This window comes from Primulina tabacum, chromosome 10 (genome assembly GCF_025594145.1).
Source record: "Primulina tabacum isolate GXHZ01 chromosome 10, ASM2559414v2, whole genome shotgun sequence".
Lineage (NCBI taxonomy): Eukaryota > Viridiplantae > Streptophyta > Magnoliopsida > Lamiales > Gesneriaceae > Primulina > Primulina tabacum.
Window position 1 is genome coordinate 27,708,330 of NC_134559.1, and position 13,749 is coordinate 27,722,078.

At 40.9% G+C, this 13,749-nt stretch overlaps 2 protein-coding genes across 2 annotated transcripts; one reads left to right on the plus strand and one right to left on the minus strand.

The window, feature by feature from the left end:
• Positions 1–2,987: 2,987 nt before the first annotated feature.
• LOC142505748 (uncharacterized) lies at positions 2,988–4,780 on the plus strand. The gene is made up of 2 exons (XM_075618854.1): positions 2,988–3,362; positions 3,424–4,780. The coding sequence occupies exon 2, from the start codon at positions 3,430–3,432 to the stop codon at positions 4,117–4,119; it is 690 nt and encodes a 229-aa protein (XP_075474969.1). The 5' UTR covers positions 2,988–3,362; positions 3,424–3,429; the 3' UTR covers positions 4,120–4,780.
• LOC142505022 (uncharacterized) lies at positions 4,767–5,162 on the minus strand. Its single transcript, XM_075617848.1, has one exon. It carries the CDS (start codon positions 5,160–5,162, stop codon positions 4,767–4,769), a length of 396 nt encoding a protein of 131 aa, XP_075473963.1.
• Positions 5,163–13,749: the final 8,587 nt, after the last annotated feature.

Genomic DNA, 13,749 nt, shown 5'->3' on the forward strand with positions numbered 1-13,749 from the left:
TTGTTCTAATTTCCTCGAAATGGCTCCAAAAATAAGAACGTGAAATGAGGAATATAATGAAATTAAAGGAGGAATTCATAAGCAACATCAATATTTATTATGTCGTTATAAATTCGAACAAAGCTTTCACATGAGATTTGGATGGACATTGCTAAAATCTATAGAAGCGCTTGCTGGAAATGGCGATAAACAATAGAGCAAACAAAAGAAATTTTGGAGAAAAGTTGCTGTAGCTTTTTGGTCTTGAGTTGTCCGTCTTTTTTTCTGATTCCCTTCCCTTCTCTTTTGTCACACTCTGCACATCAGTTTCTCCTTTCCACGATCATCCCACGATCTTCCACCTTGGGTAATAGCCGTAACTAGCAGCAACGTTCCTTTACTGAGCCAACTGCAACTTTCCTTGGGCTTCATCTATTGGGCTGTGGCTTGGGCTTCATGGATTCTGGCTAATTAAATTGCTCCCAGCCAATTTGGGTCCTTGTTTAGTTTATTTGGGCTAAAAAATTGCCCCTCGTAGCCAATTTGGCCCATGGACTAATTTGGCTATGTTTTAGCGTGTCCCTTTTTCAAAAAATAGAATTCCCTCGCATAGTTCCCAAGCATTCCAATCTTTCTAGAGTCCCTCGAAATGAGATTAACCAATGTAATCCTTTCACAATAAAAGATCCTGATTTATTTTGTTTCTATCCCAACTCTCATCTCTTAAACTCCATTCCTCGATCTCCGCACCAAATTCCCAAAAAATCCCACATACCACCTTCTTTCTTTCCTTCGATCTCCTCCTTTCCCCAACTCTTACACCTACGCTGGATAACAAAAGCCTCGATTTCCCTCATTATTCCACGTTCCTCGATTTCTCCCATCGCCCAAACCCCTTTGGTTTACTGGGAGTTGCGGTCTGTGCCATACCGCGCGCACCACTGCCCTATTTCTCCTCGCGTTGTTTACTCTCATCGCAACGTCGCTCTCCAAATAGTGTGAGTTTCTCTCCACGGGTCTGTGATTCCTCAAATCGTCCTCCATCGGCCGGGCAACTACAAGGAACAGGTAGATTTCCTCCCTTTTCGGTTCATTATCCCGGCTGAATGGATTGGATAGTGTTTTGTGTCTATTCAAAATTTCTGTTGGTGTATTGGGGTATGCTCTATGTGTCTATGGATTCTTGATTGCTTTATGGTGATAACCACTGTACATTGGCGATTCCTTGTTTCTCGTTAGATATGTAACTTTAGTTCACGAGGTTCTTCTTAGTGCCAATATATATTTCTTCGATTTTCCCGCCTGTGACGCGAAGCGCCTTTCGTGCTTCACCTTGTAGGGATAACCGTTGATCCTTCGCTTGTGAGCACACACTTTCCAACTCGTCGAAACCGATCCCCTACGCTTAGCGGTGATTCCGTTATTGGGATGTCTACTCCCGGGTATGTGTTAATTTTGACTGGGTATGCTCTGTTAAGTCTTAATTTGCCTCATTTTGAAATTCTGTCTTTGCAGGTCTTCAAAGGCTGTCGCTGATGATTCCACCGTAGTGGAAGTATTTAACCCCGTCATTGACCCATCTTACAGTCACATCACTCTCCCGGTCGAGACTACCAATATGCTTTTCCCTTTATCCATTCTCGAGTCAAATGTCTTGTTGCTGAATCGTGATGTCGCACCTCCTTTCGAATTTGCCAAATTTAAATCTTTACCCCGGAGGGACGTCAATTGGAATGCCTGGGTTGATAGGCTAAAAAATTTTGATGGGAACACATGGCGAAAACAGGGCCTTTACCAATTTATCCAGATGTCCACCATTGACCGTACCTTTAACCTCGATCTCATCGAGGGTGCTGTTAGGCTGTGGGCACCATCCTGTAACTCCTTTATGCTCCCCTGTGGCACTACGTCTATAACTCTACATGATGTTTTGCATCTTACAGGCCTTCCACTCATAGGAAATGAGTTCGCCAGCTTGGTGGATACTCAAGATTAACCTCGGCTCCCTGAACAGTACTGGAATCCTTCCTCATAATCTCAAGTTATTAAGTCTTGATGCGCTCTTAAAAGAACTTCCCCAACCAGTGAGGAGTGTATATCTTTCATGTGGGTATTAATCTGTAAGTATCTCTTTTGTCCCTCCTCTGGTAAGCCTACCATGGAGTATCTGGCCCTTGCTAGATCCTTGAGCGTCGGACATGTTCATGGCCTTGGTGTGATGTTCTTGGGGTCACTATATCGATGGTTGAATGTTGCGGTGAATAATGTACCCCTGTCTAAACTTAATGGTGCCTTGTGGATTCTTCAAGCATGGTTATTTTCCTACTTCCCCGAACTGGTGTCTCCTCCAGGATCCCCCACCAAACAGCTGCCGTGGAAGGACATTATGTCATGTCAAGAGTGACTTCGCTGTCGCAGATATTCTTTCTTTCCTTCGGTCTTTGCCCTTTGATAGACTAGTCCGCCGTCCACTTTGCTTCACTATTCGGGTTGAGGACCACCCATGGATCGAACATATGGCCGCTGTGAGGGAAACTGACACACAATCCATCGTTGAGGCGGTTCGAGTCACCATTCTTCATCCAAGGTTCTTATTGTGCGACAGAACATCCCCTCGTGATCAAATCACTCACTCCTTTGAGTTCTACAATCCTGCACTATATCCCTCTCAGTTAGGTTTATGCCCGAGTCTCCCTTCGAATAAATTATACCTACCTCACTCCATAAGCGATATGATGAGAATAGAAATCTCTCAGAAAAGATTTACCTCACTATCTCTCATTGAGTTGTCCGAAAAGGCCAAACTCTTCAAGAACCCTATTACTAAATGCCCCGTTACTGTAGCTGACGGTTATTCTGACTGGTGGGCGGTGAGGTATGCGTCCCTTGTTCCCACGGCGTTAAAAATTTCTGGTACGTGCGTTCAACTTGCTACTTTTGTTATGGTCTATTGTTATCACTGTCTAAACTTTGTTGCGTCTCTCATTGCAGTTACTCAAGGTGTTCGAAGAGTGCTGGATCTGTTGGCTACCCGGAACAACAAGAAGGGTAAAAAGCCACAAGCGGTCTCTGCCAAATTGCACACCTCACACCGAGGAGAGAAGAAATCCGCGGTTGAACCATCGAGGAGGCGAACCCGTTCCGCCACTAAACCACTCTCTGGGACATCTAAATCTGCACAAAAAACGTCTGCCGGTGCCATAACCGTGGAAGATGACGGTTCTTATTCTAATACCAGGAGCTCTCCTTCAGTTGATCCAGAGACCGAATCAGATGATTATCTTCGCTCGATTATCCCGCTGTCCCCTCGCAAGCGCTTGAAGTTCGCTATAGAGAGCCATACCGTGGATGAAAGCCCTTTAGTAGTCACTTCTGACCTCTAGGTAAACATAACTTCATCTGTTTCGTTTCGTTTTAGTTTGCAACTCATTCCTGATATTGCAGGACTTAATGGCGAGGGGAGCCATGGTTTCTTCGGTCGACGAGGATTTAGATTTCGACTTCAGCTTTTTAGACTCAGGGACATCTCCTACGATTTCCTCCTCCAATATTCCTTCTGGCCTGGAAGTCGCCATAGCTAAGGCTTCACTGCGGCATTTTCTAAATATGAGTCTAGATGCCTTAGGAGCTATGGAGAAAAACACCATTATGTCTGCTATGTCCATCTTGCAAAGTAGCCCTGAATTTTCCCCGTCTCCCCTGCACGATGTACTAACTACTTTGCCTACCATATTTTCAGCTTTTCAGGACTCCAGTTCCACTTGTTCAGAAACTTTGGTTCAAGTGAGAAACTTCAAGGATCAAAAAGTGAAGTTAGATGGGATGCTCTCTGAAAGACAAGTCACCCTGTCCACTCTACACCAAAAGAATGCGGAGTTTGACGCCAAAGAAGAAGTGGTGAAAAAGTTAGAGGCGGAGCTTGTCCCACACAAAGCTGATATGGTAACCCTTCTTCATGACAGCGAGGTTCTGAAGACTTCTTCTGACAGGCTCAAGGCTGACATTCAAAGCTTGGGTGAAGACTTAGTGAATCAAAAGCATGCTTATCAACAATGGGAGGACATCTTAAGAACAGCTGAGCAGACTCGGACAGAGTGCCTGTCTAAATGGGAAGAGTTGCGTCAACTTGATCTTTCTTGATACTCCGTCTCATCTTTATGGCGATCTCAGTTTATGTTTGGCATTTTTTGGGAACTTTCTGGAACACTAATGTAGTGTTTCCTTGACATGTTACACTTGTTTGCCATGATTTGGCTTGTTCTTTTTGTTTCGTGAATGTTGATGAATGACTAGAAACTCAACTTTGCTGTTGGAATATAATGTTGTTTGGATATCTATTGCTTGGGGTTTGTTTGCAGGTATTCACATTTTTGGCATACTACATTTACAAGGGAAACTCTGCCAAAATTTTTCTAAAAAGTGAACATCTCATAACAACGCAAACCAACGCAAATCAACACTTATTCCCAATGAACGGCCAAACCACCTTTTTTCAAATAAAGCTCAACGAAGTTTCAAGACCTGCACTAAATGAACTTCGTTTTGTCACCGATTTGGCCAACTAACACAAAGAGCACTTGACCTAAATTAACTACAGCGAACTCCATGAGCCAGTATTTTTATTTATTTACAAATGCTTCAATATTATTTACAAATAATTTCAACAAGGGATGGTTTAAAGCCTTTTCCTTGCATATTCACAGGAGCTTCTCTTACAAGTTAATACAATGGATTCAAACAAAGTGGCCATCTAGCCTATTCTGTACCAAACTCCTTCGCATCCAGCTTCATGAACCCTTTGTTTCTGACACCCCTACCCAACTACTTGGATAATAATGCTTCAAATACTTGCCATTAATGCACCTTCTATGTGGTTCCCCATCCAGACTTGCCAACCAATATGCATTTCCATCTAAAACTCGATGAACTTTGAATGGCCCTTCCCAGTTGGGCGACCATTTGCCGAATTCCCTGTCTTTGGACCCGAGGGGTAAAATCACCTTCCAAACCACGTTCCCCTCCTCAAATACTTTCCTTTTCACACGTTTATTGTAACTTCTGGCCACCTTGGATTTCTGAAGCACCAAAGCATTATACATTTGCATCCTTAGCTCATCCAAATCCTCAAGCTCCATGATCATAGCTTCCGTGTAGAGCTCTGGCTCCAATTCATTCTGCTTCATCACCTCAAGGAAGGGATCACTACTTCCATGGGTAAAATTGCGTCATGTCCATAAGTTAAGGTGAAAGGGCTTAGACCAGTAGCACTTTTCTTTGAGGTTCGATAAGCCCACAAAGTTTCCGATAGCAGCCGGTGCCAATCTCAAGGGTTATCCTCCATCATCTTTTTCAACATCTTGATTAATACTTGGTTTGAAGCTTCAGCTTGACCGTTGGATTGGGGATAATGAGATGAAGAATTAATCAACTGGACTCCATATTCCTCAGCAAATTCCTTCATTTCTGATCCCACGAACATAGTTCCCTGGTCGGTTGTGATCGATTGCGGGATTCCAAATCTGTGAATAATATGTTCTTTCACAAATAGAATAATATCTTTCTGCTCTACCTTTTTCATGGGGAGAGCCTCAACCCACTTGGTGAAGAAATCGGTTGCCACAATTATAAATGAGTGTCCTTTAGACGAGGGAGGATAAATTTTACCTATCAAATCCATGGCCCACCCCTGAAATGGCCACGGCTTTATGACAGCGTGCATTTCATCGGCTGGTATCCTATAAAGATTTCCGTGTTTTTGGCACTGTTGACACCCTCTCGAATATCTTATACAATCCTTTAACATTGATGGCCAAAAATGGTCATGTCTGCGGATCAACCACCTCATCTTGTTCCCTGACTGATGTGCCCCACATATTCCTTCATGGACTTGCTGCATTACTCTCATGGCATCTGGGAAACCTAAACATCGCAACAATAACCCATCATCTCCTTTTCTGTGCATTTCATCTTCCACTAAGACATAATGTAAAACTCTCATCTTCAAACCATAATGCAAATTCTGTTCAGGATTCCTCAATGCATCCTTTATCTCATCTCTCCAATCTCCGGCGAGTTCCACATCAATATCAAAGGTGTCCACTTGTATTCCTCGCTGGTAAATAGAAGGATGATTCCTCTTTTGTACTAACAAAAGTTTGTGGGTGAGCTCAGGCGACATCCTTAAACCGGAAGCAATCTGAGCCAATTCATCAGCTTCCCAGTTGTCTTGCCTTGGTACATGTTGGAATGTCACATCTTCAAAATCATTAAGGAGCTGTGAAGCAGCAGTAAAGTAAGGGGCTAACGCTAAACTTGAACATTTATATTCCCCAGACATTTGCTTCAGAACCAATTGGGAATCTCCAATAATCAACACATCTCTAGCGCCCAAGTCTCGTAGAATTTCCAAACATATCACTAGCGCTTCATATTCAGCTTGATTATTGGTGCATGAAAAGTCCAAATTAAATGACAAAGCTGTCTTAATTCCCGTTGGGGAGGTTATCACGACTCCAACCCCTGACGCCTTCTCCGTACTGGAACCATCAAACTTCAAAGTCCATGATTGACTCACACAAAACACAGGGATATCCACTGGTGTACTGCCTGTGACATCGACCATAGGGTGGTCTGCCAGAAAATCAGCAACAGCTTGGCTTTTCATCGATTTTTGGGGGCAATAAATCAAGGTGTATTTGGCCAATGCCAGTGACCATTTGCCAATCCTTCCAGTCAAGATAGGCCTATGAAGCATGTATTTGACAAGATTCGTCTATGAAATCACATTAACTCTTGAATGAATCAGATAATATCTCAATTTAGTACATGAATAATATAACGCCAAACACAATTTTTCTATGACTGAGTATCTAACCTCCACCTCAGTAAGTGATCGACTCAGATAATAAACGGCCTACTCATGATTCTCTTGGTTGTTTTGTGCCAAAAGACATCCGATAGAATCTTGAGCGGCTGATATATATAGTTTGAGGGGAAAACCACGCCTTGGGGGCATCAAAACAAGAGGTTTAGACAAATATTATTTTATTTTATCGAAAGCTTCTCGGTGACACTTTCCCCATTTAAATTCTTCATAATCTTTCAACTTTAATAATAAAGAAAACTCTCGAGTTTTACCTACCAGGTTTGAAATGAATCTTCTTAAATAATTTACCTGACCGAGGAATCTTTGCAGCTCCTTCTTAGTCTTCGGTGGCATTGCTGCCATGATAGCTTTAGCCTTATTTTTGTCCACCTCTACTCCCCGCTGGTGAACCAAAAAACCAAGGAAATTCCCTGCCTGTACACCGAAAGCACATTTCAAAGGATTCAGCTTCAAGTTGTGTTGTCTCATCCTTATAAAACTCTTCCTGAGATGGCCAAGGTGATCTGATGCTTTTTTTGATTTCACAACATTGTCATCGATATATACCTCCAAACACTGGCCGATCATGTCATGGAAAATGGTATTCATGGCCCTTTGGTAAGTCGCTCCCGCGTTTTTTAACCCAAATGGCATGACAAGCCATTCGAATGTGCGGATTGCACCGGGCCATCTAAAAGCTGTCTTGGATACATCTTCCTCTGCTATTTTTATTTATATGTATCCTGAAAATCCGTCCATGAAAGATATCAACTCGTTTTTTGCCACTGCATCAACTAACATATCAGCTACCGGCATAACATAAACATCTTTCGGGGTGGCACAATTTAAATCCCTGAAATCTATGCAAACTTGAAGCTTCCCATTCTTTTTCATAACAGGGACTATGTTTGCCAACCATTCCGTGTATCTTACTGGACGGATGAATTTCGCTTTGAGCAATTTTTCAATTTCTTCTTTTACTCTTGCTTCAATTTCCTTGGACATCCTCCTAGCCGGCTGTTGGTATGGTTTGAAACCATCTTTAATTGGTAGCCGATGTTCCACCAATTTACAGTCTAAACCTGGCATATCTCCATACTCCCACGCGAAACAATCTTTGAATTCTATGAGGAGTTTTACAATTTCTCCTTTCTTCTCTTCTTCTAACAAGTCACTGATATATGTCGGCTTAGGGCATTCCACAGTCCCCAGATTCACCTCTTTCAAAGGATCTTGAGTATCTGGTTGCCAATCTTCCATCTGAGCTGGAGCTAAGATTATATTTTCCAATTGTAATTCTGTCTCCTCACTATTATCCCATTCATTTTTGAATATTATTTCAGTTCCGTCAATGTCCCACAATTCTTGAGATTGTACTTCATTTACCAGCTGCTGCAATGTGGCTTTCCATTCGGAAGTTGCAGCCACTTCCATCTCTTTCTTAGTGAATTTAATCATCGACCTCCTCGATAATAGGTCAAACCATGGGTCTAAGAGAGACCATGGCTGTGGGTTTGAGAATTTTTTCAACTGCTTCCCTTACTTTATTGGTGTCCATGTAGACTGCTCCTTGCTGTCCATTCACCTTGTAATCACGAATTTTAATAGGTCCGAAGGCTCCTTCATAATATCTAGCCTCAACTGCGTTGGAATTAGATTGATACGGCTGCGAATCAGCCTGTACCACTTCCACCTCATCCCCTTTCCACATCAACAGTAACTGGTGCATTGATGATGGTACACAATGATTGGTGTGAATCCAATCCCTTCCTAACAAAGCGTGGAAACTAGCACTGGAATTTACCATGAAAAAGGCTAACAACGAAGATCGGGACCCTACAGTGATGTTTGCTGGCAACACTCCCAAAGTTTTTGTAGACTCCCCAGTAAAAGCTGCCACGGAGACTTCGGTAGGAATTAAGTCCTCCACATTCTTCCCCAATTTCTGAAGGATTCTGTACGGCAAAATATTCACAGCAAACCCATTATCTATCAGCACTCTAGACAACGGCTTTCCATTCACATGCGCTACAATGTAGAGCGGTTTGATATGCTTAGTCATTTCGTTGGTGGGTCGCTTCATCAACACTCTTTTCTCTTCATCGACAAAAACACCGACGCTTTCATTCACAATATCAGATTGAACGGATTCTGCACCATTTTGATTTCCAGTAAATACATCGGTTTCAAACGTCCTTTTGTGTTTAAACTCCTCTGGCAACATTAACGAGCCAGTGGCACACTCAAACGAAACGAGGATCTGCCCCACCTTGAAAGTAGCCTTCTTGACATGTTCACTGTCTTCCTCTGATAACATATCGTCATATTCTTCCTCATTATCTTCACTGGCCTTCCTCCCAAATTTCTTATTCTCTTTATATGACTCCTCCATCTTCAATCGGCGCTCGGCAGCTTTTTCTCTTAGAAAATGTCGTTTCTGGGTCCGAGAAAGAGGTTTTGGAAACTTTGGATGTTCTACTCGCCTCCATACGCCATCGGGAATTGCTCTAGGAGGAACAACAAAGCGGGATTTCCTTTCATATCTTTTATCGGTGTCCAGGAGAGATGGCCTCTGTATTATCCTCCGAAACGACTGTTGTTCAGCTCTCTTCTCGCCATTCATCGACCAAGGATATGGGCTCTTTCTGAGGTACTGGTTCTCCGGCCTTTTGGCCATGGATTCCCTGTTACACCTCATATTCCTTCCAATATGATGCAGACTGCCCCCACTGTAATATCGGTCTTTTCCATGAGCAACTTCTGTCTTCTTCTCTTTAACCTCAAATATCATTTTTCGAGGCACCAAACACTTCTTTATGGTAAGTCTTGGTTTAATGGACATGTCCCCACTCCCATTCCTTCTCCTCTCATTGATTAAATAAAGCAAGTCAGTACTGCTCAAGTTTACATAGGCCACCGGGGGAAAAGGGTCTTCATCCACTATCAATGTTTCTTTCTTCTCGGGAAATTTCAAGATCCCCTTGTTAATTCTCTCTTGCAAGACATTTTTGAAAGCCCAACAAGCATTGGTATTATGGTTGAAAGAATTATGATACTTGCAGTAGTATCTTCCTTTCAATTCCTCCCTGGTGGGTAGCTTGTGATCTGGGGGGACTGTTATAAACTTTTCCTTCACTAAGTGATCGAAAATTTCCTCCGTCTTTGACACATCAAACGTATAGTGTGTTTGCACTGGAGGAATGTTTTTCTTGGAGAATTCTTCACTTTTGCATTTTAAAAAAGGAACAATGCGCGATCCGGAATTTGCTACTTCTGCCAATGCAACTTCCTCCACTTCCTGAAAATAAGAGCCCACTGTAGACTTTCTTTTATGACTCTCCTCTCGTAACAATTCCTCATACTCTGACACTTTGGCAGCAAGTTCATAAAAATCGCGGAATTTCATCCCTTGGAATTTATTCCTAAGCTCAAAATCGAGCCCTCGTTGTGTCATCTTCACGTATTCTGATTCAGGGAGAAAAACACAGCATCTACTTCTCACCTCCTTGAATTTATCAATAAAATCATTAGCAGATTCTCCAGATTTGGACCACCCTTGACAATTCCGCTATACTAATCTCCGGCATTGTTCTGAAGAATTGTGTATGGAACTAACGTTCCATATCATGCCATGTCATAATAGAGTTTCGAGGTAACGTTGCATACCACGTGAAGGCAGTGCTGGTCAGGGAATTGAGGAACAAACGTAGCTTGTAGTTAGAAAAGTTCTCCAAATTTGCCAACTCCCCACACTGAATTGTAAACCTAGCCACATGTTCCACGCTAGATTGACCATCTTCCCCGGAGTACAACTTGAAGTCTGGAATGCGGTATCCTCTTGGATAAGCGTTATCACGATCCACAACATCAGGATACGGCTTATGGAATTCTGGTCGGTTGATTGGCCTCACTCCTGGGCCATACAACTCTTGAATAACATCACGTACCATCTCAAAATCCAACATTGGAGTTTGTCATAACTGGTGAGGAGAATAGAATGCCCCCCAAGTGTTATTCGCCGAACCTGGTACTGAATATCCACGCATTCCCCTATCACCATACATCCCTGGATGTATGTTAGGAGACGTCACAGAGATCATATTACCAGTCATTTGTTTACTGTTACCGCAATTTTGGAATTTTAACCCCAACTCCTCATCCCTTTTGTGTGGAGGGGTATATCTTCCTTCCCTGGCAGATTCGGGAATCAGTGTTTCCCCCAAGCGGCGATTTTCACCTGCTTGAGAAATCCCTGATCCTTTGCCTTGATCTTTCAACAGTTTAACGTCGGTTTCTTGAAGTTTCTCATTTTCTGGTGTAACAGCCTCTCTTTTTGCAGACTTCCTCCATTCCTTCACTTCTGCCACAAACTCCATCATAATAGTAGCAAAAGCTTGTGTCATTTCTCTGAGGTCACTGCGGATATTCTTTTCCATGTTCAACATGAAGTTGGTTGAAGGTCCATCGCCACCAGAAACGACAACTCCTTCCTTCATAGTCTCCTCTTCAAACTGGTGCAGGAGTCTCTCAACAGTCCTTCCATCTGCATCAGTTTCCTGAAAATCTTCTTGTGAGCGATGACTTTTCCCCTGTGATGGGGGAATTCCTTCACTCTTCTCAGTACGCTTTGGAGGCATCGTGTCCCACTGGGCGTGCCAACTTGTTTCTCTCGAAAATTGTGGGGCGTGCCAGGCACGTGTTCGTGCCGAATTTGCGAAATAATCTGACTTCTAATCAGGCGTTGCGAATCTTGATTCGATCGTTTGTTCTAATTCCCTCGAAATGGCTCCAAAAATAAGAACGTGAAATGAGGAATATAATGAAATTAAAGGAGGAATTCATAAGCAACATCAATATTTATTATGTCGTTATAAATTCGAACAAAGCTTTCACATGAGACTTGGATGGACATTGCTAAAATCTATAGAAGCGCTTGCTGGAAATGGCGATAAACAATAGAGCAAATAAGAGAAATTTTTGCTGAAAAGTTGTTGTAGGTTTTTGGTCTTGAGTTGTCGGTCTTTTTTTCTGATTCCTTCCCTTCTCTTTTGACACACTCTGCACATCAGTTTCTCCTTTCCACGATCATCTCATGATCTTCCACCTTGGGTAATGGCCGTAACTGGCAGCAACGTTCCTTTACTGGGCCAACTGCAACTTTCCTTGGGCTTCATATATTGGGATGTGGCTTGGGCTTCATGGATTCTGGCTAATTAAATTGTTCTCAGCCAAGTTGGGTCCTTGTTTAGTTGATTTGGGCTAAACACTACTATTTGCAATATAAAATTTTAAGTGTATTATAGTTTCGACATGTTTGGGTACAATAAGTGTTCATGTTAGGTAGAACCATTGAAATTCGACACATAAATTGTTGTATTTATAATGTTTAAGAGATTTGAAATGTACAATTATCGTCAGTTAAAACATTTGATAAAGCAAACAAACAATCAACCATTTGTATGTTATTTTATTTTTTTTACTAGTTGAACTAGAAATAAGAGTTCGCAATTTGACATGTTACTCTTGTAAAAGTGAAGACATAACCGAGCTATCATATTACACATAAGTTTTTATACAATATCTCAATTAATTTATATTCCGATCTCAATCAAATTCAGCAAGTTTCTATAGTAATTTTGGTTATTTTAAATAAATATAAATTGAATATCATTTGAATTTCATTCCTCGATTAAAATTTATCTAAATCAAATTCATCAATCCAAACACAATTTTAAATATTTACCTAGTCTCGTCCAATAAAATTCGACTCGAATAAGACCTATCTGAACAAAACAAGTTATTAATCTAGTATTTTTTTAAAAAAATCTTGTTATAATATTAATTATGAACATATTTTTATTTTTGAATTTTCTGCACTTTTTAAGTAAATTTATATGCTTTCACTTTTTGGGTAATATTCTACAAATATTTATAAGTTTTATTATATAAATTTTTTTTGAGGATTATCATTTTTTTTTTATAAATTATAGTATGTTATCAATCTTTTTTAGAAAGGAAAAAAAGCAGGCTGCCGAGTGGGATATTATTAACCTAATAACGGCTGTTAGTCAAAATACAAAGGCAATCCTTTTAGCCCAATTTTGTAGGCACGGCTAAAATATGGATGAAGCCCAGATTTCCCGCCCATTCATTCCATAAATATTGAATGTTTGTTTTAAAAAAAAATTAGATGAGAATATGAATTTTGTGTATTTTAAAAAAATATATAACTATGAATTATAAATAAAAGTTATGATAATATTAACTTTGCCGAAAAATTTATTAAGAGTTGAGAATTTGAATGAAAAAGAACTATAAAAAAACTAACTAAATAAAAAAAGAAATAGCGATGGATATAAAATTCTCTTACTTTATATTAAGATCAAGCTTTTTTCACTTGGCCAAACCTATAATTGTTAGTCAAGACATAACTTTAGTTTTTTATACTTATAATAGCACAGAGTCCACTTACTAGAGTGCTAATGAGTTGAGCTGTTAGGGCCATGAGTTCGGGATATGTTTTATAATTTCTCTATCGTTGATCATGTCTCCAGCAGAGACAATATTGTTCTTTGAGATCTGACTTCATTCTTTTATGTGACCCACCTAGCAAACCATATCGAACAATGTAACGTCAAAAGCTTCGCGCACGAGAACTTCTCAGAAGGTCACCCCATCTAAGTATTATTCCCACTCATATAAGACTACCCTAACACTTTATTAGTTAAATAAAATTATTAAATTAGTGTGCAGGAAATGTAAACAAATCTGAAAAAGAGTATATTGAAAACTCACAACAACAAAAATGGCTTTCCGCAGCTTGTAAATGCACTTTCAGCGGCGCGCATTGCACGCTGAACAACTGCAAGCTATAAGGCACAAATTCTTTTATCATGCACCCTAGG